This window comes from Megascapheus bottae, chromosome 34 (assembly GCF_031878675.1).
Source record: "Megascapheus bottae isolate mThoBot1 chromosome 34, mThoBot2.hap1, whole genome shotgun sequence".
Classification (NCBI taxonomy): Eukaryota; Metazoa; Chordata; class Mammalia; order Rodentia; family Geomyidae; genus Megascapheus; species Megascapheus bottae.
The window spans coordinates 7508775-7535997 of record NC_143542.1 but is presented as its reverse complement, the minus strand read 5'-3'; the positions used below and the strand labels follow the sequence as shown (position 1 = coordinate 7535997).

Genomic DNA, 27223 nt, shown 5'->3' with positions numbered 1-27223 from the left:
AGACAGCAGTACTGCCACCAAAACAAAAATAGGAGCTGGGAAACAGTGGCTCGTGTCTGTGGCCCTAGGACTGCAGGTCCAAAGCCAGACTGGGCAGGAAAAGTGTCTCCCGTTGTAATCACCAGAAGCTGGAGATGGAGCTGTGGTTCACGTGGCACGTGCTAACCTTGAATGGATAAAGCTCAGGGCAGTGCCTGGGCCCTGAATTCAGGTCCCAAGATCAGCACAAAAACCCCCTCCACTTTGTATTTTGCTTTTGACCCTCTTTCAGGTGCAGTATTTGTTTTTTGCTGCCTTTTCCCTTTTTGTTTTCAAAAACACAGTCCAAAATTACAGGCTCCCCAAATCCAAAGAAACAGCCCTGCCCAATTATTTTTAAAGTATCTTTCCTAGTACTGGGGACTGAACTTGGGCTCAGGCTTCAGAGTAAAGACTACATTTTGAGTAAATCCCTTCTGAATTACAGTTCAGTTCTCCAGTATTTGAGTCCCTGGTCCTAGGGAAGAACGCTGGGCCTGGGTGCTGCTGAGCTTCTCCAGCTCAACGTTAGCACTCTACCACTTTGAGCCATGGGACCATTTCTGGCATTTTTCTGAGTGGTTCATTGGGGGTAAGAGTCTCAAGGACTTTCGTGCCCGGGCTGGCTTTGAACCGCAGTCCTCGGTCCTGAGTAGCTAGGATTACAGGTGTGAGCCACCAGCCCTTGGCCTAGTAGCCATTCTTTTCTTGCCATACTGAGGTATCTGCGGTCTACAGTCTCCACGTCTGCTCCACACATGGCAGTCTAAAGTCAGTCTTGCGGCCCTGCCATCTTGTGTGCCAGAGCCTCTCGGCGGGCTGAAGGCTTTGAGGAGAATCACTTCTGCCCCACCCGGGTTGTTGGCACAACTTGGCTCCTGTTAGGCCACAGGTCTGCTGGCCGTCAGCGGAGGGCCCTTGAGGCTGCCTGCACTCCCTCCTTGCCTACATGGCAGTCTCTGTCTTCACCGCCAGACATGGTGGTGATCCTCACTGACCCAGAGCTGGTGTAGACAGGGTCTGCTTAGCACACTGGGTTCAATCCCTAGGAAGAAAACAAAAACTAGTGAAATCCAAGCAGCGGAGTCGTCAAGCCAAAACAGTAGTTCAGTCGTTTCAGTGTTCACTTTCCTGCTCTCTAAACTCCACTACAAAACTTTTGGCTGTAGAGTTTCAGTTGAAGCTATTTAGGAAACTTCTATGGACTGCACTGAGCGTTCACGTTCAGTCAATTGGGAGCTATTTAAGTCAGGAAAAACCTCTCTCCACCAAAGGGCACCACTAGTTAAGGGGAGAATGCATCAGTGAAGACTGCCAAGATTTAAAATTCTCACACCCTCCCCAGTGGGTGGGCAAACACTAAAATATTAGACCAAATCCCAAGTGCTCATGTAATCCCTCTACCTCAGAGGCCGAGACCAGACAGGAGCCAGGAAGCGGTCTAGAAACAAGCTAACGCTTCAAAAAAAATAAGAGTAGTTTTATTGGCTGCTTTAGCTATATTAATATATATTATAAAATTTTAACAATTAGAAAGCCCCGCCTCCCAACTTCACAGGATGGGGGTGGGGAGGGGGTGGACAGCTAATGCCTCCACAGTGCTGCCCAGATCACAGGCTCGGCTCCGCAGCCAGCACTGCTCTGGCACAGCACCGGTGTGCACGGTACATTGTAGAACCATCTCCAGGGCACACTCACATCCCCATCATGTTACTCATTGTCTCACGTAACTGCCATTTTGGAACTCTGAGGGGACATGGGATGGCCACTAGATGCTACTCTGGACCTTGGATTTTTGAATTTTCCTTTTGTCTAAAATCCCAATTTACAGGTGCAATGAAAAGGGGTTACAAGACAGCCATGTCAAGACAATTGTGAGCGTGAGCAGGACATGGGTGGCCCACAGAAAGCCAGGTGGCCTGGGAAGCACAAGCATTGTGCTGGTGCCCAGCTCAGAGCTGAACAGACCGTGGGGGCGTGTCACTCCAGCTTCTCCTCTCCTTCCTCCACGTCCTTCAGGCTCAGCACCTCCAAGGAGCCTCTGCCCTTGGTCTCCTTTTTGATCAGCTCGTCAATCTCTCGGAAGCAGCCTGGGTCAATCAGGCATACCTAGAAGGGTATCAGAGAGAGGGAGAGAATGGGGGGCGGGGGGAGAGGAAGGAGTCACTCCTGAACCCAGGGCAGGAGCTGGCCAGGGCTGCTTCCTTTAATAAGTGTGCACTGGTATACGAGGCCAGCATTGTGACCACAAGTCACTGGTCACGATGTCACAGCTGCAGCCCTCTGCCACCTAGGCATGAACTCGCCTCCCCCCGCCTGCCAGGTAGGCACTCTTATTGTTGAAGCCAGCCACCCCCCCCCCATTTTCCCCCTTCCTTTGTATTTCTGTTTGGGGTAGGGTCTCCAAGGCCAGCCCGGGAAAGTCGTACATGGGCAGGCCTCTGAAGGGGCACTGCTGCGTCTGTTTCCTGCCTTCCACGTGGTCAGGAACCCTCTCCCCACACTTTTTTTTTTTTTTTGGAAGTTAAACAGTTTTATTCGGCGCCTAGCATCGAGAATCATACTGACTGGTCAGGGCCGTCTCTAAGATGTGAGTGAGTGCCTCCCACACTTCTGATGCCATGATTTTTCTGCCAGACACATGGGGCTGATTAACCGTGGCTTAAACCCTGAGCCAAGAGGCTTCTTGGTCCCACTGTGGCGGGCACTGTGAGTGACTTACTATTTCCAGTTGCTGACCATAGTCCTCGCTCTCCACGACCTGCATCAGCGGCTTCAGCTTCTCTTTCAGCTTCTTTCCTTCGTTCACTGGCAGGATGAATCGCAGTCTCATGTGAGCACGCTCTATTTTCATCTTCTCCTTCAACTGCCGTATCACTTCCAGTGCCTAGCAAGACAGAGGATGGCCAGTTGTGTGCCCGCTGGACTGTCTTATACAATTCTCAAAGACCCAGTGATTCCCATCTAGGTGCACTTAATGGCAGTGGTTTCCTGGCTACAACACAAAGAATGAAACAGCCATGGAACTCACCAGACATTGTGCTTGGGGGTGGGAATGTGGCTTAGTGGTAGAGTGCTTGCTTAGTGGGCATGAAGCCCTAGGTTCAGTTTCAGTACAAACAAAAAAAGCCACAAGTGATGCTGTGGCTCAAGTGAAGAGTGCTAGGCTTGACTAAAAAGAAGCTCAGGGACAGAGCCCAGATACTAAATTCAAGCCCAAGGACTGGCAAAAAAAAAAAAAGAAAAGAAAAAGAAAAAAAGAAAAAAAAAGGGAAAAAAGTGAAAAGGGTCTGTGCTCCAAGGACACCATCAAGGGCTGGGGTTGGCTGAGAAGCGGCACATCTGCCTAACAAGCCTAGGTCCTGGGTTCCCTCCTAGCACTGGACAAGCATTACCAAGTAGAACAGTCAACCCTCAGAACAAGCAACAGTGCCAGCTCATATGTCCTGTAAGGGAGTAGCTTCTGTAGCCTTCAAAGAGCTCCTAAGATCTGACAAGGTAAAGACAATAAAAAACTAGGGGAGGAACTGGACAGTGCCAATCTTCTGGAATAGAAGCAAGGCACCAGCAAGCACAGGAAAACACGGTGGGTCATGTTAGCACACAAGTGCAAACCACGAGACACCAGTGGATGGTGCTCACACAAAGGCTCACACATTGCCCACGGTGGGGGGGGGGGGGGGCATCAGATGCCTAGTTGGGAAGCCTACAAAGTTAAGTTGAACAACTCTCCTCAGAGAAATAAAAACCCAGGCCCAAACCTGGAACACATTTCACTGCAGTGTTTCCCCAATAACTGACAAGTGAAAACCAGGCAATGTCAGAGGAAGAAGGAAACATGGTTTTTTCCATATGCTGGCATACTGTTCAGAATGCAGTGGTGTGTGGATTCCAGCTACAGCACAGACCAGGCCACAGACCATCCACTTCCATTACTGAAACATTCGCAATGGACTTACCCAGAAACAGGACACAGAGGAGTGTGACCAGACTTGTGTGAGGTGTGTGTGTGGACAGATAACATCTGGGAGGGGTGGAGGTTCCAAAGACCAGCGGCTCGACAATGGAGTTACTCGCCATTCTTGCCTTGGCCTCCCAAACACCATCATTTCAGGCATGTAAATCCAACTTGAAAAGAGGGTGGACTGAGTGTGGCCTAGTGGTAGAGTGCTTGCCTAGCATGCGCAAAGACCTGGGTTTGATTCTTTGGTATCCTATACACAGAAAAAGCCAGAAGTGGTGCTGTGGATCAAGTGGTAGAGCTATAGCTTTGAGAAAAGCTCAAAGACAGTGCCCAAGCCTCAAGTTCAAGCCCTAGGACTGGCAAAAAAAAAAAAGTAACAATGGTATATAAACTACATCTAAAGAAAAAAAGTTCATCCTAGTGTATTTGTTTTGGTGGGTCTTGGGGCTTGAACTTGGCCTGGGCGCTGTCCCTGAGCTCTCCTACCGTTGAGCCAAGCCTCCACCTACAGTTTTCTAGAGGTTAATTAGAGATAAGAGTCGTAGGTCCTTTTGTGCCTGGGCTGGCTTTGAACCTGGACTCTCAGCCTCCTGAGTAGCTAGTGTATTTCTGTTTAGAAAATTCCCTTGACAATCCCAATTCCCAGTGCCACCTCCCCAGACTTCCTTCTCCTCTGCATGTGCAGGCCCATGAAGTATACGCTGATCATGTTACCACTCACCTGTTGTTTTGTGCTCTTGTTGGGCTTGACTGAGTAGTGGATGTCTTTCATGGCTCTCTCAATAAGGATGACAGTGTATGGCCTCTTCGTTTCTGGGTTCACGCACTTGTCTGCCACAATGGTCGCAATGTCCCTAAACATCTGCTCCAGCTGGGTGTGCCTTTCTTTATCTGACACTTGAACCTCTCCTTTTGTCAAAATCTACAAAACACCCCACCCAAGAAGATTCAATAAAATGCTCTTTCTCTATTGTTAGGTAACCACAGGATAAATAAGCTGGCACCAGTGGCTGTCACCTATAATCCTAACTACGTAGGAGGCTCAAATACCCAGAATCATGTTTTCAGGCCAGACAATCTCCAACTGACCAGCAAAAAAACCTTTAAGGGAGAGTGCCAGACTTGAGTGAAAGAGTAAAAGGTTCTCTGTTCAAGCTGAAGTACACACGCGCGCGCACACACCCCAACCAAAAGGCAAAAAGAAAGAAAAACAGGCTAGGGAAAAAGTAAATACGTAACTGGGCAAGATGAGGTAAATGTACGGGCAGGGTCAGGGTCCCGTTCTGCGCAGTGTGAATAAGACAGCTCCAGGCAGGGCGCAGACCTACTTGTTTACAGATCTCGGTTTGGTCATCGGTTCCAAATGCACTGATGAGATCTTCCTTCTTAGCAACCTGACCTTTGGAGACGTTGACGAACACCGAGTGGGTCTGCAGGACTTCATCCAGGTCTTTTTCCCTTGGAGGGCAGGAGAGCGGCCATGAGCGCGCACTCGGCCCTGGGAATCGGCGGGACCCAGCCACGGCATTTGGGGTGGGCACTCCGGGCCTTTACCATTATCTCAGGAAATGGCCGCGGTCATGGGGTTTCTAGGCCATCGCTTTTGTGCCACCATCACAACGGCGCCAAAGCGGGCGGCCCGGCCCGGGTTTAACCCGAACAGGACCCGGCCAGGACCCGGCCTGGACCCGGCCTGGACCCGGCCTGGGCCCGGCCTGGGCCCGGCCGCGCGAACGCCGCCTCCCCTGCCGGGCGTCGTCGCACCCGCGGCCTCCCTTGTCCCGTCCCCCGAAGGCTCTGAGCTCCCGTCCCCCGGCCCGTCAGTCCCCTGTCCCCCTAACCCCTGCCCGTCCCCCGTCCCCCTGCCCGGCCTCCGGCCCGTCCCCCGGCCCCGTGCCCGGCCTCCGGCTCGGCCTGGCCCGCGCACTCACACGCCGCTCCGCCAGCCGACCACCTTGTTCTTGTAGCAGGCGATCTCGAAGCGCTTCCCGCCCCGCTTCACGCGCACCACCGCCACGTTGGTCAGGCGTATCTGGTTGGTAGGAGTGAAGATGGACATGGTGGCGGCGGGAAGGACGGGGCGGACTGGCGCAGCCCGGGGCCGCCGACCTAACGACCCGGCGCGCGCACCGGCAACGCCCGGCCCGCCTTCTGCGCAGGCGTCAGCGCGGCCGGCTCGCGTGACGCCTCTTCCCGAACCCGGAAGGAGGCGCTCCCGATGACGCACTTCCGGACCCCCGGCGCGCTGGGCGCGGCGGATGACGCCGCCTGCGCGCCGAGCCGCGGCCCCGCCCGCTGGCCTCCCGCAGGAAAGGAAACGCCACCCGCGGCGGCTCCTCTCGGTCCGCGCGGCTCCAGCAGTCCCTCAGTGAGCCACCTGCGCTCGGCTTGTGAGCGCAACTGCTTTTTTGGACACACTTGTTTTTCTCAGGCCACTCATTTCTTGACAGTTCCCTCCGGACCCGCCCCTTCCCGCCCGGGCCAATCCACGCAGGGGCGGAAGTACCCTGACTCGGTCTCAGGGTGCGGTGGACGGTATGGGATGTCCCCCGGCCCGCCCCTTTCCCCTGTCAGCCAATCAGCAGGCGGAGCGAGCTCGGCTTCCCGTCTTGCAGCGCGGGCGTTGGGTTGGTGCCCGCCCCTTTCCCCTGTCAGCCAATCAGCAGGCGGGGCTAGCTCGGCTTCCCGTCCTGCAGCGCGGGCGTTGGCTTGGTGCCCGCCCCTTTCCCCTGTCAGCCAATCAGCAGGCGGGCCGAGCTCGGCTTCCGGTCCGCTGGCCGGCGCTCCCTCGTGCCCGCCCCCCGCGGGTGGCATGGCTTCCCCGGCCCCGTGAGTGCCCACCAGGCCCCGGGGTCCGTTCCGCCGGCGAGCCGGGCTCGGGCTCTGAGGAGAATGGGTGAGGAGCCGGCGGCGGCGGCCCGGCGGAGGGCGCCGGCGTCCTTCCCGGGCTTCCGTCGGGCGCTGGCGCAGGGGCGGCCGCGCGGCCTGGGCGGCGGGGACGCGTGAGGCCGTGGGAGGCTGTGAGAGGTGTGTGAGGACGTGTGAGGGTGTGTGCAGATGAGGTGGGAGGGTGTGTGAGAGAGGAGGAGGCGTGTGAGGACGAGGGAGGATGTGTGTGTGAGGAGGGGTGTGGATGTGTGTGAGGACGAGGGAGGATGTGTGTGTGAGGACGTGTGTGGACATGGGAGGACGTGTGTGGACGTGTGTGGACGTGTGTGGACGTGTGTGGACGTGTGTGGACGTGTGTGGACGTGTGAGGCCGTGTGTGTGAGGACGAGGGAGGATGTGTGTGTGAGGACGTGTGTGGACATGGGAGGACGTGTGTGGACGTGTGTGGACGTGTGTGGACGTGTGAGGCCGTGTGTGTGAGGACGAGGGAGGATGTGTGTGTGAGGACATGTGTGGACATGGGAGGACGTGTGTGGACGTGTGTGGACGTGTGAGGCCGTGTGTGTGAGGACGAGGGAGGATGTGTGTGTGAGGACATGTGTGGACATGGGAGGACGTGTGTGGACGTATGTGGATGTGTGTGGACGTGTGAGGACGTGTGTGTGTGAGGACATGTGTGGACATGGGAGGACGTGTGTGGACGTGTGTGAGTTCATGTCCTTGAGGCCATGTGAGGGCATGGATGTGTGTCTGAGGCCGTGTGAGGACGTGTGGAGGGCGTGGCCTTAGCTGAAGAGCTCAGGGACAGCCCCCAGGCCCGGCGGGTTCAAGTGCGGTGACTGCACAAAACATGTACATACATACATACATCTCGGATCTCAGCCTCCTTAGGGAAAGTAGATGTCTTTCTCTCTTTGTCTCCCTTTCTTTCCCTTCCCTTCCCTTCCCTCCCTCCCTCTTTCCCTTTCTCTCTCTCTTTCTTTCTTTGGTCATGGACCTTAAACTCTGCCTGGGTGTCTCTGAGCTCTTCAGCTGAAGGTACCACCCTACCCTTGAGCCAAGCCCCACTTCCTGGTTTTCTGGAGGTTAATTGGAGATAAGAGTCTCTGATCCTTTTGTGCCCAGGCTGGCTTTGAGCCTTGATCCTGACATCTCAGCCTCCCGAGTAGCTAGGATGACAGGTGTGAGTCACCTTACCTAGCTTCTGCTGTTGTGACTACCGCTGCCACTTCCACCAGTCTTTCGGTTTGAACTCAGCCTGAGCACCGTCCTTGGGCTTTCTCAAGGCTACAGCTCTACCACTTGAGACACAGCACCACTTCCAGCTTTTTCTATGTGTGTGGTACTGAGGAATCAAACCCAGGTCTTTGTGCATACTAGACAAGCACTCTACCACTAGGCCAAACTCCCGGCCCGTCACTTCTACTTTCAAGTAAATTTAGTTCACTTAAAAAAAAAAAAAGTCTTCAACTGGATCATGGAAAATAATTTTTAAATAAAAGTAACTGGACATCTGTGTGTGTGTAGTCTTAATTGAAGTTTCACACATGTATCGTTTTAGATTCGGCTCTGGATATGTGGGACCTCACTTCTCCTCTGCTGCCATTATGGATAAACCGCTTTTACATTTACCTGGGCTTTGCTTTGGGCATTAGCCTTTGGATTTGTGTCCAGATTATCCTCAAGAAGCAGGTATATTGTGTATTTTTTTTTTACAGTAGAGAATTATAGCTATCATTTTGTTCAAGTTAAGGATGAAGACTTCAGGGCTCTCATAATAATATAGAAGAAGTAAAAGGTGCCTTAAATCACATTTATGGTTCATCTCTAGGTTAAAAGATGCCTTTATTTTTATTTCTTTGGGGTTATGGGGCTTGAACTCTGGCCTGGGTACTGTCCCTGAGGTCTTCAGCTCAAGGCCTACTCTTGAGCAATAACCCCACTTCCCATTTTCTAGTGATTAATTAGAGAGAATAGTCTCAGGGCTTTGTATTGCCAGGCTGACTTTGAATCATGATCCTCAGATCTCAGCCTCCTGAGTAGCTAAGATTACAGATGTGAGCCACTGGCACCTGGCTAAAACAAAAAGTCTTTGGAAGTGGCATTGTGACTCAAGTAGTAGAGTGCTAACCTTGAGCTGAACAGTTCCCAGAACAGTGCCCAGGCCTAGAGTTCAAGCCCCATGACAGGAAAAAAAAAAAAAGTAGTACCAAGGAGCTGCCTTTAATAAAGCAGTTAATGAATATGATGAATACACTACATCTTAATTAGTGCCACTCTTTTCAACATTCTCATCCACCTTTCCCAGCCTTAAACTTGGCTTTTATAAGAAAAGCAAAACTCTTTTGCTTCTAAAATAGGTACTCATCGTCTCTTTCCACTAGTTAAAGGAACAGAGAATAAGCTCCTACTGTTACTTTACTAAACCATGTCACTGATGAAAGTATCCACAGTTGATACTTTGTGCCCTGGGATAACTGAAGATGGGGTGGTATGTTGACCAAACTGCTCTACTGGACATGTGCAGACTTTGTGTCATTGCTCCCTAAGCACAAGAGTAGAGAAACTACATAGCATTCTTATTGCGTTGGTATTTAGTAAGTCATCTGGGGATGGTTTCAAGTACGTGGGAGGGTGTTCTCTGCAAATCCCTCGTGGATCCGAGTGTGGTGGCACACATCTCAACCAGCCAGGGCAACGTGGTAAGACCTTGCCATTAAGAAAGAAAAAGGGACATGAGCACTCCTGTGGCTTTGGTATTGTGGAGGGTGATGGCGTGTGTGTGTGTGGTGGTGTGGGCGTGCTGTGTGGTACATGTGTGAATCTGAAACCAGTCCCCCGTGGATACGAAGGTAAGGCTGTAAAACTCGCCCTTGGAGGGAGGGTGAGAGATTGTGTAGTCTTTAAAAATGGGGGTCCTAGAATTAGACAAGGAGGTTAGGGAAGAGTCCAATCAGAAGGATTAAGAAAATGATATACAGGAGCACAGTTTGCTGGTGTTAGGAAAAGACAGACTTGATGGATTCTCTACAATCGTTTCTCTTCAAGGCCAAGAACTCACAGGAGAAGTGTATCCCCAAAGCAGCTAATGATTTGGTGACAAAACGTTCCACCTCCCTTCAGAAGAAGCAGATCTTGGTGTCTGGAGTGAAGATTTTCTACGGCTCTCAGACTGGCACTGCCAAGGTGAGAAGCCTAGCGATGCTCAAGCTTTGTTATCCCTACATTGCATCCCTTAGCAGTGAGTGGATTAAGCTTCTGACTCCTTCGCTCCCGCCATCTGGTTTTCACTTCACCTAGCCTTCCTTTCTCCTGTGGTGGTTGGGTTTCTTCTCTTGTGCCCTGGGACAGTCAGCTGTGGGGTTACTGTCTGGCAGGGTGGGGAGATCTGCGTGACTGATGTGGTGTGGGGCAGCAGAGGGCAGCAGTGGAGTCCAGCTGTGCTGTGACCTTAGAGCTGAAGGTAGATGGAGAGACAGCTGTGCATGCACTTGGGGTGTGTTGCTGAAAGCGCCTCCTCTCTGTAATTGTATCTAGGTGTCACTGCTCCTTTGTCAGGAAGGACGTGCTGCTTAGTGCTTTCCAAGAAGAGAGTCCAAGTGAGACTCATGCAAAACTGAGTTCTCCAGCATGGAACTCAGTGGCTCAAACTGGTAGAGAGGGCACTTGTGCCCTCTTGTGGACGTTGTGTGGAACAGCGCGCCTCATCAGTACTGCAGTCAGCTTCCCTCCCTCTCAGAGCTGAAGGCTTCAAGTTCCATCCCAAACAAGTGGGGCGTGGAAACCTGAGCATGAGCAGAGCAGTGCCTGGGAAGCCAAAACACAGGCCTCTCACATTCCCCATGCAATAAAAGTGATTTTCTTACCATGCTGGAGCTTTAATCCGGTGCTCTCCATGTGATAGGTTAATGCTCTAACACTTGAGTACATTCTTTTTTTTTTTTTTTTTGGTGGGTCATGGGGCTTGAATTCTGGGCCTGGGCGCTGTCCTTGAGCTCTTCAGCTCAACACCAGTACTCTCATTCTACCACACTGAGCCACAGCACCGCTTCGGTTTTCTGGCAGTTAATTGGAGATAGGAGTCTCATGGACTTTCATGCCGGGCTGGCTTTGAACCCCCTTCCTCAGAGCTCAGCCTTCTGAGTGCCTAGGATTACAGTCCTGCGATGCCTGGCTATTATGTTTTTAATTGCAACCCTTTTTAAAAATTCAGTTCCTGCCGTATCTTGCATACTAAAGCAGATTCTATCTTCTTTGAAGTCCCTCGTCCACTCCTGAGTGACTGTTTCCTGGGTGTCTCTGCTGTGGTTGGAAGAACCAACTACTTCTTGGTAGTCTGGGGTTCACACCTGGAGCAGATGGATGTGAGGGCTGGCGTGGGCTTCCTGTTACTGGGTTTTCTGTCAGTGTAACGTTTCACTGTCTGCGCTGGAAGGTGTTCTGGAATATTACCTGTTGACTCTAGCATGTCTCACTAGAACCACCGACGGTTTAGTAAGGCTGTCAGTGCGTTGTCTCTGCCTCCTTTACCCTGCGCATCTTGTTCTCCCAGCCCAGGACCTCTGCATTTCTGTCAGCAACACCCTCCTCAGGGCTGCTGCAGGCCTCCCCTCTGTGCTCTTGGTGCTCAGGGTAGAGTTCTCATCCTCCATTCCCCGCGGCTGCCATGTGTATCGCTGCATGTGTGGTGCAGTGGCGAAGCGCTGGCGTGGGGCCCTCTTCCTCTGACACCCTTGCAGTGAGGAGCGAGGAAGGTGGGCCGTGGGCCTGTCCTGGGCTGAGGAATGGCCGCCGGGGTATGCTGGCGGTGCCTGTCACTGGAGCTCCTCATGGGGAGTTCTACCTTGCTTGTCTCCTTCCTGAAGGCTTCATCGTTTTCTTTCTTCCTAGGTGTTTGCTGCGAGTCTTGCTGAAGCGGTTGCTGCCCTGGACCTGCCAGTGACAGTTGTTAATCTGAAGGAGTATGATCCAGATGATCAGCTGGCAGGAGAGGTGACTGTCCCCCTATTCTCCAGTCAGGACTCAGCAGGGGCTGGCTACAAATGGGGTTCAGCTGTAGAGTGCTCGCCTGGCATGCATGAAACCCTGGGTTCCATTCATCGGTGCCGCACACAGAAAATCTGAGCGTGAGCTGGGGATGGTGGCGCACGCCTGTCGTCCTAGGTACTCAGGAGGCTGAGAGCTGAGGATCAGGGGTCAAAGCCAGCCCGGGCCCTAAAGACCTTGATACTCTTATCTCCAATTAACCACCAGAAAACCGGAAGTGGCGCTGTGGCTCCAGGGGTAGGGCCGTAGCCTTGATCTGAAGAGCTCAGGGTTCAAGTCCCATGACTGACAAAACAAAACAAAAAGCTGGAAGTGATGCTGTGGTTCAGGTGGTAGAGCACTAGCCTTGAGGAAAAGAAGCTTAGGAGCAGTACCCAGGCCCTGAGGTCAGGCCCCAGACTGCGCAAAACAGCAGCAACCACCACAGACCTAGAGCAGGAGTAGCAGGGGCTAGGCTCCCCCAGTACTCAGGAGGCTGAGGCCACCCTGGACTACATACGGAGACCTGGCTCAGAAAAACAAGCAAGAGCTGTTCTCACCTTAGTCGGCCTCTCGACTCTGGGGAACACTGTCGTCCTGTGGCGCCTGGCCGTTTCCAGTATAAGTGAGAGGGAGTCCCCGCATGGCGCATGACTGGGAAGGTGGTAGCCTCCTTTGCTGTCACTCCCTGGGACCCCTCTCCCCCTCCAGTCACTGCCTTGCAGCAGTGGTTCCCAAACCCACAGCATCTTCCGTGCACCTGTGAGAAGTGCAGGGTCTGAGAGCTTGCCAGCTATGGGAAGTCAAAGCCTGGGGCTGCGCTTCTATAAGGGATCCACTGTGCTCTCCATTGTGGCATAAAACAGCACGGACAATGTATAAACACACGAGCATGCTGTATTCCAATAAAACTCCATTTTAAAAGCAGGCAGCACACTTGGGAGTACCGGCACCAGTCCCAGCTACTTAGAGGACCGGCGGGCTGCTTAGTCCAAGCGTTCAAGGCCAGCCTTGACAGTATAGCAAGACCCTATCTCAAAGACAAAAACAAAAGGGTAGCAGTTTTAGCCCCTTCTTAGTGCCTAAGTGTCTAGCTGCCGCTGTCCATTTCTTTCTCAAAAGAACATACTGAGGTATGGATGGCTGAATTGTCACATTAGCAGATGTTGATACTTAGTTGCAGGCAAGACTACAATGTGCTGCCAGGATGTGACTTGCCTCCTAACGTAGAGCTAGAGATCCATTTCCATGCCAGATGGCAGAGCCCGGAGCCCCCACAGCTCTACTTCCCAACATGGGGCTGTGCCCAATGCCAGCCCAGCCTCTCCCATTGAGCTGTGCCCATGGCTCCATGCAGTTGAAAGTTAACTGCTTGACTTTGTCCAGTATTTTACTATTCTCATGGACTTTCCTGCCTAGGAAAGAAATAACTGTGAGATTCCATCTCAAGCATGACTAAGAGTGGCAACAGGTGTCAGCCCAGCAAGACCTGGTTGAAAACAGGTTGGCGTGGCAGGTGGGGTTACCAGGAGACTGGCAGTAGTGAGGGCTGGTCTTTCCTCACTCGTGAAGCTGTGATGCCGAGCAAAGTGCGCTTAGACCTAGTAAGCTCAGATGACAGTGTTTGAGGAAGGGTATTTCTGCACTGACAGTGGTGTGTGAGCCCACAATTATACTTCAGTGTCTTCTGTTACCTAGGCCACCAGTAAGGGTGTGTGTGTCTTCCTGCTTGCCACGTACACGGATGGCCAGCCCACCGAGAGTGCCCTGTGGTTCTGCAAATGGCTCCAGGAAGCAGCCCATGATTTTCGATTTGGCAAAACTTACCTGAAGGGGATGAGATATGCTGTGTTTGGCTTGGGAAACTCTGCCTATCTGAGCCACTTCAACAAGGTATGTGAACTTATAGGAGAATTCTCTTTTAATAAACAAGATCTCACCAGAGTACCAGAATCTCACACTTGTAATCCCAGTTAATCAGGAGGCTGAGATCTGAAGATTCAGTTCAAAGCCAGCCTGGGCAGGAAAGTCTGTGTTTGTCTTATCTCCATTTAATTACTACAGAGCTGAAGTGGAGCTATGGCTCAAGCAGTAGAATGCTAGCCTTGAGCACAAAAGCTCAGGGGCAGTGTCCTGGCTCTGAGCCCTAGCCCCGAGCCCTAGCCCCAGGACTGGCACAGGAAAATAACAATAACAAAACAGAACCCCTCAAACACGATCTCACTCATGTATGTGTGCGTGAGATCATTTATAAATTTCACTATTTAATAAGTTTCTTATATTACTCCTCTTTTTCTTTGCTGAGGCCTTGGGTGGGCCAGCCCTTCAGTTAGTCTTCCTGGAGGCCGATGGGGTCACGCTTTCAGCCTGGTACATGGTAGACGTGTACACACCTCAGATCACCGCCTGTATTCATGGTGGTGTACTGTCTGCTGTTCTGGTGGTGGACTCCGGCTGCCAATGCCAGCCTCTTGTCTCCTGGGAGGACTTTTAGATGTGAGATCACTGGGTCTTTGGTTTTTCTCAAACTGCTCTGGTTTTGAATAATTTTTACTGTCAAGGTAAGTAGGAAGCTGCTTTTTTTCTTTTTTCTTTTTCCTTTTTTTTGCCAGTTCTGGCTTGAGCTCAGGGCCTGAGCACTGTCCTTGGACTTTCTCAAGGCTAGAACTCTACCTCTTGAGCTTCAGCACCACTTCCAGCTTTTCTGTGTACGTGGTACCGAGGAATTGAACCCGGGTCTTCGTGCATGCTAGGCAAGCACTCTACCACTAGGCTAAACTCGCAGCCTGTAAGTAGATTTCTTGACGTCCCTTAATTAAAGGGAAATAGAGGACAGCAGTGCACATGAGCAGGTAGCTAAGACTCCAGCTGTGGAGACAGCGTTTATATAATAGAACATTCCTTATGTAATACAGGTTAATTTGGGGCGGTGGAGTATACTGGAGTTTGAATTTAGAGTCTTGCTGGGCTGACACTTTTGCCACTCTTAGTCATGGTTAAGATGGAATCTCACAGTTATTTTTTTCTTTTTTGTTTTTTTAAACTTTGGCTGGCCTCCTCTGCAGTCCTCTGTCTCCCAGGTAGGGTTGTAGGCTTATGTCACTGTGCCCAGCAACATAAGTATGGTCTCTGCTTTTTTGAGTCTTTTGGTTCCTTTTGTGTGTGTGTGCATATTCTTTTCTCTCATTTTATAAAATAAAATTAGCTGGACCCGGGACACACGCATGATAAGCCAGCACACAGCTGTAAGTTCTAGGCCTGCCCGAGTTGTATAGGAAGACTCTGGAAAGGAAGAGTTTCTAGCATACAGCCCTTGTGCTTGTCGGGCTCATCTCCGTTTTTGTGAAGTCCTCCCCTGTCTCCGTCTGCCCTTGTCCTTAGTAAGGCCTCACAGCAGCAGCGGGCTGCTCAAGCCCTTTTGTTTTAGGTGTGCTTGTCCTGGGTCTTGAACTGAGGGCATTATTTGAGCTTTATTTGCTCAAGACTCGTGCTCTACCACTTAAGCCAAAGCTCTGCTGCTGCTGCTGCTGCTTCTGCTTCTTCTTCTTCTCCTTCCTCTTCGTCTTCGTCTTCGTCTTTTCTTTTTTGGTACTGGGGATGGAACCCAGGACATTGCACTTACTAGGCAAGCGCTTTGCCACAGAGCTATATCCCAGCCCCTCTGCTTCTATTTTGTTGTTGTTGTCTTTTAAATTTATTTTTCTATTTTTATTTTTTTGCCAGTCCTGGGATTTGAACTCAGTCCAAGAACTTTGCTCAGTCCTGAGCACTATCCTTGAGCTTTCTCAAGCCCAGAGCTCTACCATTTGAGCCACAGCACCACATCTCGATTTTTCTATGTATGTGGGACTGAGGAATCAAACCTGGGTCTTCATGCATGCTTCAGTCCTCAGGTCTCAGCCTCCTGAGTAGCTAGGATTACAGGTGTGAGCCACAGGTACCCAACCTCTCCTGCCGTTTTTACTTCTAGTTACATTTCACATACGTCTGTGTCTTGCCCAGGGCTGGCCTCAGACCCTGATCCTTCTTCTGCCTCTTCCTGTGTCACTGAGTTGACAGGTGTGCACCATCATGCCTGGCTTAGTTGAGGTGGGGTCTTACTCTTCGCTATGGCTGGCTTCAAACTATGATCCTTGACATCTCTACCTTCTGAGAAGCTGGGGTAGCCGGCTGAGTGCCCTCATTGTCTTGCAGGTTGGCAGGAATGTCGACAAGTGGCTCTGGATGCTGGGCGCCCACCGTGTGCTGGCAAGGGGAGAGGGCGACAGCGACGTGGTTAAGAGCAAACATGGCAACATCGAAGCAGACTTCAGAGCTTGGAAGGCCAAGTTCACCTCCCGGCTGCAGGCTCTGTGTAAAGGAGAGAAAAAGCCCTGCAGTGGGAACTGCAAGAGAGGCAAGTGCAAGTCCAAGCAGAAAGGCCCCGAGCGAGCAGAGGTGGAATCTCATGAGGGACCCCGTCACAGTGACACCGAGGTTTGTCCCCCTGTGTTCTGTTCTCTGGGATGCCTTCAGCCTCTCTGGAGGGAGGTGACCTTATCTCTGCATTGGGAAACTCACCCTTCCGTTCTCATCCCTTCTCTCAAGCTGGGGGCTGCCGGTCATCTTGGTTGGTTATCTTTCCCTCCTTGACTGGCCCCCTGCTGCCACACCCATCTTCTTCGTGCAAGAGGTCTTGTTGAACCAGAGTGCGTGTGAGCCTGACTTCCCTTTGCCCTTCAATGGTGGCCAACATCCTCCCCAGAGCATTCTTACTCCTGTAGGAGGAGGTGCGAGCTGTACAGTGGTCCTTGGTGTCCACAAAGCTTATAGTTTGAGGAGTTGCAGCAGTGGCAGGGGAGGAGGGAGGAGGCGCCAGTGCTCAGGATGCAGAGTTCAGGGCTGCACTGAAACACTGCCTTTTAGCAAATACCTGATTTCTGCTCAATCTCACATCTGTCAAGTGTGTTACTCTTTCCTGCTTTGGCTCACGTTGCTTTGTGGGGGCAGATTTTCACAGCAGGGAGACCCCAGCAGACCCATACAGTGATGTAACCACAACCAGCGATAACAGGAGCTTCTCCACATCAAATGAGTGGCAGAATGTACACCTGGGAACTAACCTTGTTTTTGAAATTTCCTCTTTAAAATTAATTTATTATTTAGCCACAGTTGGTCAAAATTGTGTGCCCCAAGTCCTCACAAAAGGCTGGTTTATTCTTTAGATCCCTTTAGAAGTCATCCATCCCCTCCTCACAAGGAGGGCTCTGTATATTCTGGTGCTGGCCTTCCTCTCTGGGTTCTGCTGAGCTCCTTGCTGCCTGCCCCTTGCCTAAGTGACTGCCCATACAGTTCTCTGGCACTCTCCACAGGGATACTTCTCTGTAGGTGTTCTCTGAACCACTCTACCTGTCATCAGAGCGTGGGAGCCTAATGGCCTGCAGAGTTAGTTGTGTCTGTTCTGGGGGCTTGGCTCTGGGGTCTTCCTGCTGCTTCTCTGCTCCCACTTCCCGGTAGGTGTGACTCTGCTGCTTTCCCGGGGCCCCAGTCCCTCTGTTTCTTCTAGCCCTGAGTGCTCCGAGACTTGTATGTTCAGGGCAGGCAGCTCTTGGCCTCTTCTGAGGTCACTGAGCCATGGGAGAAGCAGTGCTGATTAGCACTGAACCTGGCCAAACCCAGATGGTTGCCTATTTATTATTACTTGTAAGTAGTAGAGCGGAGGACTGCGATGCGCTTTGATCGGTGTCACCCCTTTAGCATTCTTATCCCCGGGGACACACCCCTTCCTTGACTTGATTTCGACTGTGTTCTTCTCCCTTTCCTCATCCGTTGTCCTCCTTGGTCCCCTTGCCCCCTTCTCCCACTTAGATATTTCTCTTTTGGGGCCAGCACTGGGGCTTGAACTCAGAGACTTTAATTCTCACTTTTTTTTTTTTGCCAGTCCTGGACTTGAGCTCAGGGCCTGAGCACTGTCCTTGGACTTTCTCAAAGCTAGAGCTCTACCACTTGAGCCTCAGCACCACTTCTGCTTTTTTCTATGTATGTGGTACCAAGGAATCAAGCCCGGGTGTTCGAGCATGCTAGGCAAGCACTCTACCACCAGGCCAAACTCCCCGTCCTCTCACTTGGTTTTTTTACTCAAGGCTGGCACTCTACCACTTCAGCCGGAGCTCCACTTCCACTTCTTTGTTGGTGAATTGCAGATGAGAATATCTGTCTTTGAACTGTGACCCTCAGATCTGGGCCTCCTGATAGACAGCGTGGTGGGTGGAGCCACTGGTGCCTGGCCCTGTTTGCTTTCTGTATTGTCTTTCAGTAGTTGTCCAAAGATGTCACACCTCCCATCACTCTCTCCACCCCCCTCATCTGCTGATTGTTTTAGATAAAGGTTTGGGGAACCTGCTTTTTGTGTTCTGAATGGCAGAGCAGAGGCAAGTCAGAGATTTCCCCCCCTCTACCGAAGGGCTCTGTGAGCCACAGGATGGCTGGGCAGGAGCTTGGGCTGCGTCGCCCTAGTGTCCTGGCTAGGTCTAGGACACTTGCTGACTGGACAGGAGGTGTGAGGGCACAAAGCATGTGGGCAGCACTGGCCTTGTCACGGCGGTTGTCCCCAGGAGAGCCTAATCAACTCTGTCTACATGCTGGGGCTGGGAAACCTCGTGGACAGGAGGTTTCAGGTGGTAGGAGTTGGTTCTTGGGGTCTGACATGGTGGGTGAGCTGCAGGAGGGCAGTGTCTGCAGGAGTGAAGTGTACTGGGCTGAAGGGCTCCTCCACCCCCCTGCTTCTGGAAGTGTTTTCAGCCATGGGCTGTCTATATGGGAGAGATTCCGAGATGTGGGCCTGTGAGCAGTACCATTCTAGAGCCCACACCATACACCTGGAGTGTGTCCTTACACACACGAAGATGCTGCAGAGTCACTCGGTGGCCCTGCCTCAGGGAGAGACGCTGTGTGTCTGTGTGTGGTCCATGGTTGTCTGAAGGTCATGAGAGAAGCTAGTCCCTGTGACCTGACAAAGGAACTATGGCACAGAACCAGCCCAGCCTGTGGGTCAGGCTTGGGAAAGGATGGGGGCTGACTTGAAAGGGAGCTGTGGCATATTGGGGCTGTGCCTTGGGGCCCGTGGGCCGGCACAGCACAGCACAGCGGCAAGGTGAGCAACCTCTGGTTTCTCTTCCTGAAAGGGGCCCTGGGTTACTGAGCAGGGGTCTGCTGTTTCAAATTCATCCTTCACTCTGGAACTCTGTTCTTATGCGGTAGCATCCCTGGAGGAAGGAAGAGGGCTGAGTGTGCCTGCCACTCACTTGCTGTGGCTTTGGCGGCTCTTGTCATCTCCCGTTGCTGACCACAGTGACTTCATAAGGGTGAGGACGAGGAGAGAGACTGGAGAACTCTCTGCTGGGCCACTCGGCTAGACTCAACGTGTTTCCCACTGGAAATCTCTCCTGCACTTCTGGGGGTGGAGTTGTGTCTTGCACTTGCCAGGCACTGAGCCCCTCCCATCCGCTCGCTGTCTCCTCTTCGCCATTTCCGTGTGAGCTTCTGTGTGGTCTTACAGTGACTTGTTGGGTGTAGGGCCAAGGCTGCTGTGCGTCTTAAGAATTTAATCATGGTGAGCGTTGAGTGGGCGGCGAGGGGAGGCGCGGAGGATGTGGGAGAATGTGACTTGGAGGCGTTTCCCTTGTAGGCGGAGGACGGTCCCTTGGAGAGCACCAGTGAGGAGGAACACAGCAGTGACGAGCACCAGAGCCTCGGTTCCGTGGTTGATGTTGAGGATCTTGGAAAAATGATGAATCGCATGAAGAAGGGAAAGGTACCAGTATTTGGGGGAACATTGAAATTGGGTCCTGCCGTTAGTGTGGTGGCGCGCTGTAGTTCTTTGGAACTCACAATTAGATCAGAGGTGATGCTTCTGCTTTCCTCAGGACACTGACATAACCACACCTCCTCCCCTAGGTCTCTTCCCACAGAGCTGCTTGGTTAGTCTGTTACAGCTGTTACAACTAGCCCTGGTCTAAGGCCTTTCTTACTTCCTGAAAGTGAAGACTTATTTTTTTTGAGTTATACTTTTTCTGAGCTGACAAAACTGGGACAAAGGCAATATGATTCTATGGCTCTTAATTGACAATGTGAATAATTTTCACTAGTAAAACTCTCTTAATGTGTGCATGAAGTAGCTAATCTAGATATATTTCTGAAACTTTTATCAGGAATCTCTATTTGAACCTTTACTTCTGGGCAGGAAATTTGGGCTAATTTCTGGGGCTTGAACTCAGAGCCTGGGTATTGTCCTTGGACTTTCCTTAAGGCTAGAGCTCTACCACTTAGCCACAGCACCACTTCTGGCTTTTCTATGTATGTGGTACTGAGGAATCGAACCCTAGTCTTGCATGCTAGGCAAGCACTCTACCACTAGGCCAAACTCCCGGCCCTGTGTGTTTATTTTCTTCTTTGCCTTTTCATCTCATGGCCAATAGAGGGCACTGGAAAAAACATGAGTGAAAAATTTGAACATCCATGCAAAAAAAAATTTTTTTTAACCAGCCCTGGGTCTTGGGCTCAGGGCCTGAGCACTGTCCTTGGGTTTTCTCAAGGCTGAAGCTCTATCACCTGAGCCTCAGCACCACTTCTGGCTTTTTTCTACTTATGTGGTACCAAGGAATTGAACCTGGGTTTTTGTGCATGACAGGCAAGCACTCTACCACTAGGCCAAACTCCTGGCCTGCAAATAATTTTTTGCAATGAAATGCTTTTGGACTTTATGAAGTTTGAGAACTTAAAGCAACCAGTTTATTATATTTCTGTGTTCTTATAACAATCTCATGAAAAAAATCAGAAAAGGGAAAATAGATATTTTTTCCAACTTTAGTAATATGCAACTAAGCCAATGTTTACCTTTTTTTTTTCCAGTTCTGGGCTTGAGACTGTCCTTAGACTTTCTTAAGGTTAGAGCCCTACCACTTGAGCCTCAACACCACTTCCAGCTTTTTTCTATGTATGTGGTACTGAGGAATTGAACCCGGGTCTTCATGCATGCTAGGCAAGCACTCTACTACTAGGCCAAACTCCCGGCCCCCAATGTTTACTTTTTATTTATTTTTTTCCTCCTCTTCACTTGAGATTAGGTTTCCTGCCTCTGTCCTCCGAATGCTGGGCTTGCATGCCTGCTCTGATTTTCATCACTGATCGGTGGCAGCAGGGTGTTGAGTGGTGCCTTTTGTTTCTTCGTAATGTTGGGAATTGTGTGTGGTCTATATAAGCTCAGTCATAGCTGTGTCTGCCCGTGTGGATTTGCTTTCCCTGCAGATCCACTTTCTGTGATCATCACATGTTGTATTGCCTCGTCCTGGCACTACTGTGGAGGGAGGCATTCTGCTCTGTGCTAAGGCATTGGCTAGAGAGCTTTGGGACAACATTCACCCAACCTTTCTACCTTCCTTCTTTCCTTCCTTCTCTCTCCCCCTCTCTCTCCCCTCCCCCCTCTCTCTTTCTCCCTCCTTCCCTCTTTGTCTCTCTCCCTTTCTCCCTCTCTCTCTCTCCCTCTCTTTCCTTCTCTCTCTTTCTCCTTCTCTCCCCTTTCTCTCTCTCCCTGGAGCTTGATCCCCGGGTCTGAGCACTCTCCTTGAGCTTTCTGGAGGCTGGCTCTCCCACTGGAGCCAGGCACCTTTTCTTCGGGCATATTCAGTGGTGCCTTGGGGACGAGTCCTGGGCCTTTCCTGCCGTGCAGAGGTGTGGGTGCACTATGTGGACGCATGCACGGGAGTGCTGCAGGTGACCTGGGCGGCACCTTGGGGAGCTCGGGGTGCCGCTGGTCTGCGGGGAACGGTGACTGTGGGTGTGGGGCTGCCGACTGCACCCTCTGTGTTCATAAACGGGGCTGTGCGGCGGGGCATCGGTGCCGCTGGGCAACCACCCACTCTCTTGCCCAGCGGCTCCACCTGCAGGAGCCGGCCCTGTCCTTTCCAGGCCTCCGCTGGGTCCCCCCTTCCTCTAGCTCGTGGAGGTAGAGCCGTGGAGGGGACGTCTGACACCGCTGGCCGCCCTGTGTTTTGTAGAGCCTGCATCAAATGAGGCATTCTAAAGCTGAGCCATGCCGAATGAGCGGTGGTTATTCTTTAACGAAAGGAGATGGACGCCTGGATTTGATTAGACTTCAGAGCAGTTTTAGGCAGGTAGAGCTCTGACCAACTTTGTATATGAAGTGTTGTTTCTTTTTTAAGTGAGTAAATTGAAATAGAATATGAGTAAGTTTCCAGCTAGCTGTCTGTGCTTAGATTGTTAAAAATGTTCAAGCTCCAGGTGAGTGAATTGTTGATTTATGTTTGTGTGTTTTGGTATGCAGTTTTTTGCTTGTTTTTATTGCTTTATTTTTTTGGTGCTTGTCCTGGGCACTGCCCTGAGAGCTTTTTTGCTCAAAGCTAGTGCTCTGTCACTTGAGCCACAGCTCCACTTGTGGCTTTCTTGGGAGTTAACTGGAGATGAGTCTCACAGACTTTCCTTCCAGGCTGGCTTTGAAGTATGGTCCTCAGATGTCAGCCTCCTGAGTAGCTAGGTTATGGTGTGAGACACCAGCACCTGGCTCTCAGTATTTAAGTCACACCTAAAAGGTGTGCCTTAGAGCACTCTCACTGGACAGTAATCTCTCTGAGGTCGGTGTTTGTGCCCTGGCTTGCAGTGACTCTTCTTGTTGGTGCTAGGAGTTTTTAATTACTGTACTCTTTACTTTGTTACCAATTCTACATTTAATTCATATTATGCAGAGAGAAAAGGAGCATCAGGAAGAGGAGATGAGTCTGTTGAGAACAGGGAAGAATGAAGATGGAGAGGGAAAAGCCATGATAACACCTGCTCTCCGAGACGCCCTTACAAAACAAGGTGAAGCATTCCAGTGCTCTGCTCCCTGCATGGGGCAGGAATACTGAGGGGCCAAGAAGGGAATCTCTGGTCAGCATGGCAGTTGCCTTGCACTGGCAGGTGTGGCTGTCCCGGATCCTGTGTTATTTCTCTGCATCTCTTACATCCTGGCCACTTGGACCACCTGGCTCCATGCAGGGTCCACCAGGACACCCTTGTCCTGAGGCTCAGGTTGCAGATGGAAAGTGTGATGCAAGACTGACTGAGTTAATTAGAATTGTTTTGTGTACAATGCTTTGTCTAGATTTTGGAGTCAAATCTTCTTACAGAGTGCACTGTAGTATTGTGTAGTGAAGTAGGGATGGGGCCCTGCTGCTGGCCTGCTTCTTCTTAAGATACAGAGTCTTATTCAAGGAACTGCCAGCCTATATTCTCTATACAGATTAACATTTGTATATTTCTTGTATTTTTGTTTTTGGTGGCCCTGGGAACTGAATTCAGAGCTTCTGCTTGCCAAGCCAGTGTCCTACTTAAGCTTTACCGTTTTTTTTTTTTTTGCTTTTAGTCTGTTTTCCAGGTAGGGTCTTGTCCTTTTGCTCATACTGGTCTGAGACTGATCTTCTTGTCTCATCTCTTGGGTAACAGGGATTACAGGCCTGAACCAGCTTGTGTGGCTTGTGCTACCATGCCTGGCTCATATTTGTATTTAGACAGGGTCTTGCTAACTTTTACCAGGGCTAGTGTTGAAGGGCCGTCCTGCCTCTCACTCTCTTACAGCTCGGATTACAGGCATGTGTCACTATAGCCTGTCTGTTCTTTTTATTTATTTATTTACTTATTTTGCCAGTCTTGAGGCTGTCCTTGGGTTTTCTCAAGGTTAGAGCTCTACTACTTGAGCCACAGCACCACTTCTGGTATGTGGTACTGAGGAATTGAACCCGTATCTTCATGCATGCTAGGCAAGCACTCTACTACTAGGCCAAACTCTTGCCCCGCCCCCCTTTTTTTTTAAAGCCAGGATCTCCCTGTTGGCTTTAACTTATGTAGTTCAGGCTGGCCTCAAACTTAAGATCCCATTGCCTCCATCTCCTGATAGCTGGAAGCACACTGTATTTCTTTATATATCGTATCATCTGTCAGATTTGAGTGGTCAAGTGAGACTACCTTAATATGAGACCCTGAAGTTCACATCTGTCCTTTAATCACCTTTCTTCTGATGGGAGCTTAGTAGCCTTTCATCCTTCCGTGAGTTCCTTTGAATATAATGCTGTTCTTAGGCTTTTCCCTTACTGATTTTTGGGCAGCTGAATCACACAGGTTGAGTTTCTTTATTCAAAATGCTTCCAATTTTGGAGGTTGTTTTGGCTTTTGTAATGTTTGCATAAACTTTACTCAACATGTATGAATTCCTAATTGAAAAATCCCAAGTGATTTAAAATCTGAAATTTTGTGACTGTCAAATGTTTTGAACCTTGGACCATTTGCAGTATATCCTATTGTTTCTTTAAGTTGGGTTTTGTTGAATTTTTTGTTTCTGTAGATTTATAGTTTTCATCAAAACTCAGATAAATTTTAGCCGGTATTTTTTCCAATAGTTTTTTATTTTTACTGTCAGCAATGGAACTCAGGGCCTCGGTGCTGTCTTTGAGCTTATTTGCTCAAGGCTGCCCCTTTACCACTTGATCCACAGCTCCACTTCTGGCTTGTTTCCTGGGTTTTCCTGCTGGCTTTGAACTGCAATCCTCTGAGTAGGATTACAGGTGTGAGCCCAGCACGGGGCTTCTTCCAATCATTGTTTCCTCCCCTGCCACTTCCTTGTGAAATGCAGCAATAACAATATGTGTAATAGGCTGAGTTTGACCCATAGCTCATTGATTTTTTTTAATTTTTAAAATATTCATTTCTTTTGTCTTTTTCATTTAGCTCATTTCTGTAGCTGTGTCTTTAGTCTTGGTCGTTTTTCCTTGTATGTCTAACTTATCCTGTTAATTTTTAATTTTTATTTTTACCAGTCCTGGGGCTTAAACTCAGGACCTGGGCACAGTCCTTGGGCCTTCTTAAGGATTCTTCTGGATTATTTTGCATATTACTGCATGTTTTCCAACTTGTTTGTGCACCTGGTACTCTTAATTGGATGCCAGACCTAAATTTGTCTTACTGCTTGCTGGATCACTTCTATAAATGATGTTATACACATTGCGCTCTCCCCTCCTCCCCCCCGGGACTCATGTAGGTTAATTGGAAGTTGTTGGAGCTTTGACATGCTTTTTTTTTTTTTATCAGTCATGGGGCTTGAACTTTGGGCCTCGGCGCTGTCCCTGAACTCTTCAGCTCAAGGCTACAACCCAACCTCTGGAGCCATAGCTCCACTTCCCATTTTCTAGTGATTAATTGAAGATAAAAGCCTCATATTCTTTAGTGTCCCAGTTGGCTTTGAACCTCGATCCTCAGATCCTCAGCCTCCTGAGTAGCTAGGATGGCAGGTGTGAGCCACTGCACCCAGCGAGATGAATTTATGACCTGTTAGGTGGGACTAGTTTCAGGTCACTATGGGGCAAACCTAGTCCTGTGCACTCTCCCCAAAGCCTGTTGACGTGAGCTTTCAGTTGTTAAATAGGTACAACTCACGATTCTGTGAGAGCTGGATGTACCATGGGGCCTTTCCTGTGGTTCCTTCCCAGCCTTGGTAGCTGGTTTCTCACCTGTACTGTAAATGGTACTCAGATAAATACTCAACAGGGCTCGTGTGTGTGTGTGTGTGTGTGTGTGTGTGTGTGTGTGTGTGTGTGTCCCAGTCCTGGGCTTGAGCTCAGGGCCTGAGCACTGTCCTTGGACTTTCTCAAGGCTAGAGCTCTACCACTTGAGCCCCAGCACCACTTCCACCTTTTTTCTATGTATGTGGTACCGAGGAATTGAACCCGGGTCTTCATGCATGCTAGCTAGGTAAGCACTCTATCACTAGGCCAAGCTCCCGGCCCCTCTGTCGGCTTTTGAGTGAGTCTTTCTGTATGGCTATGCTCTCTGTAGCCACCTTTGTCTTCCCCAGCTCTCCATTCCTTTCCTTCAGCTCTGTAAGTCCCCTGGGGCTGCCCCTTCCTGCCTCTCTGCCTGTGATCTCTGGGGACTGTCCTCTATTGCCTGATGTTTTGGCTCCTGAAAACCGGTTCCTAATGTGTGTGTGTGTTTAATAGAAGAGTAAACCCTGTTCTATCTTGACTGGAACTGGTGCCAGGATTGTCCCGATTGGTTACTGTTGGGTTTCCGTGACATTTGATCTGCTCAGAGCTCTGATCTTTGTCTTGTGCTGTGCATTGTTTTTAATAGCTCAGGTGAAAATTTGTAGAGCTATGCAACTCAGGAAAGAGGTTGAGAGAAGGAGCGTAACAGAAGGTGCCTCCTGCCTTCCTGGGGACAGAAAAGGAGCACACAGGGCACGTGTCCTGTGCTGGCAGTCCAGTGTAGTGAGGAAACAAGAGGAGACCTGGAGTTTTCTCTGGAGCTCTTTTCCTCATTTTCCTGTCAGCAGGTACATACTCAGGTGGACTCAGTTGTGTCTTCAAGGAGATAAACAGCGAGTTGTCGATTTGTTTTGTTGTGTGTGCACGTGTGCGCGCGAGCGTTCTAGTCTGGGACTTGACCTTTGAGCCTGCTTTTGCTCAAGGCTAGTGCTTTACCCCCTGAGTCACAACTCTGCTTGCAGCTTATTTCATAGTTTAGTGGGGATAAAAGTCTCAGTGACCTTTCTGTCCCGGTTGGCTTCAACCTGTGATCCCGGGATCTCAGCTTCCTTAGTGAGTAGGATTACAAGTGTGAGCCACTGGTGCCTGGCTGACTTGTTGATTTTGTTTAAGATGTTTTCACAAGCTTTAGGAGAAGATAAAAGAGAAAACCATGTAAGTGCTGCCATGGATGCTTGCAGTCTACGTGGACAGTGCGCTGTTAACCATGCCCTGAGGGCACACGTGTGCCCAGGCGCCAAGACATTCATCACTGCAGCCTACCTGGGGCCTTGGGTTCTGGAATCGCCGTGTTCTACTTGTTGGTTCTTCTAGCTGTTTAACAAGGAAGTGTGAGGCTTTGCTGGGCTGTTCACTTACGGGGCTCAGCACCTCAGCTGATCTGTGGTGGAATGGTTTTGAGATTCATGTCAGGTTCCAGTTCCTAGAGCTAAACTTTTTTGCGTCAACATTTCTTTTAGTCTTCTGTTCCCCTTCTGAAAGATTACTAAGGATAGTTCCCTGGTAATTAATTTGAAATACATCACCACTTGCCCTGTGGCTTGGAACAGGGTCCATTTTTATAAATCTGGAAGTTCTTGGACAGGAGTATGGCCTAATGGTAGAGTGCTTGCCTAGCATGCACAAAGACCTGGGTTCAATTCCTCAGTACCACATTCAGAGAAAAGCTGGAAGTGGTACTGTGGCTCAAGTGGTAGAGCTCTAACCTTGAGGAAAAACCCAATGACAGGGCTAAGGCCCTGAGTTCAAACTCCAG

At 50.4% G+C, this 27223-nt stretch overlaps 2 protein-coding genes across 3 annotated transcripts in view; one reads left to right on the top strand and one right to left on the bottom strand.

Annotated features, from left to right (window-relative positions):
• Positions 1-1477: 1477 nt before the first annotated feature.
• Positions 1478-6143, bottom strand: Sbds (SBDS ribosome maturation factor). Its single transcript, XM_090324404.1, has 5 exons — positions 5914-6143; positions 5311-5440; positions 4704-4904; positions 2741-2905; positions 1478-2127 (listed from the first exon to the last, which is right to left on the bottom strand). Exons 1-5 carry the CDS (start codon positions 6039-6041, stop codon positions 1999-2001), a joined length of 753 nt encoding a protein of 250 aa, XP_090180530.1. The 5' UTR covers positions 6042-6143; the 3' UTR covers positions 1478-1998.
• Positions 6144-6761: 618 nt separating this feature from the next.
• LOC150042787 (S-adenosyl-L-methionine-dependent tRNA 4-demethylwyosine synthase TYW1-like) overlaps positions 6762-27223 on the top strand; it is a 64053-nt gene continuing 43591 nt past the window's right edge. Inside the window, exons 1-8 of one of the 2 annotated variants that reach the window (XM_090324034.1) lie at positions 6762-6878; positions 8433-8563; positions 9920-10057; positions 11762-11863; positions 13595-13789; positions 16091-16372; positions 19563-19688; positions 22636-22750. In XM_090324034.1, the coding sequence (XP_090180160.1) occupies positions 6875-6878; positions 8433-8563; positions 9920-10057; positions 11762-11863; positions 13595-13789; positions 16091-16372; positions 19563-19688; positions 22636-22750 (1093 nt within the window). In that variant the 5' untranslated portion in view covers positions 6762-6874. The other variant, XM_090324035.1, reaches the window with a different exon arrangement.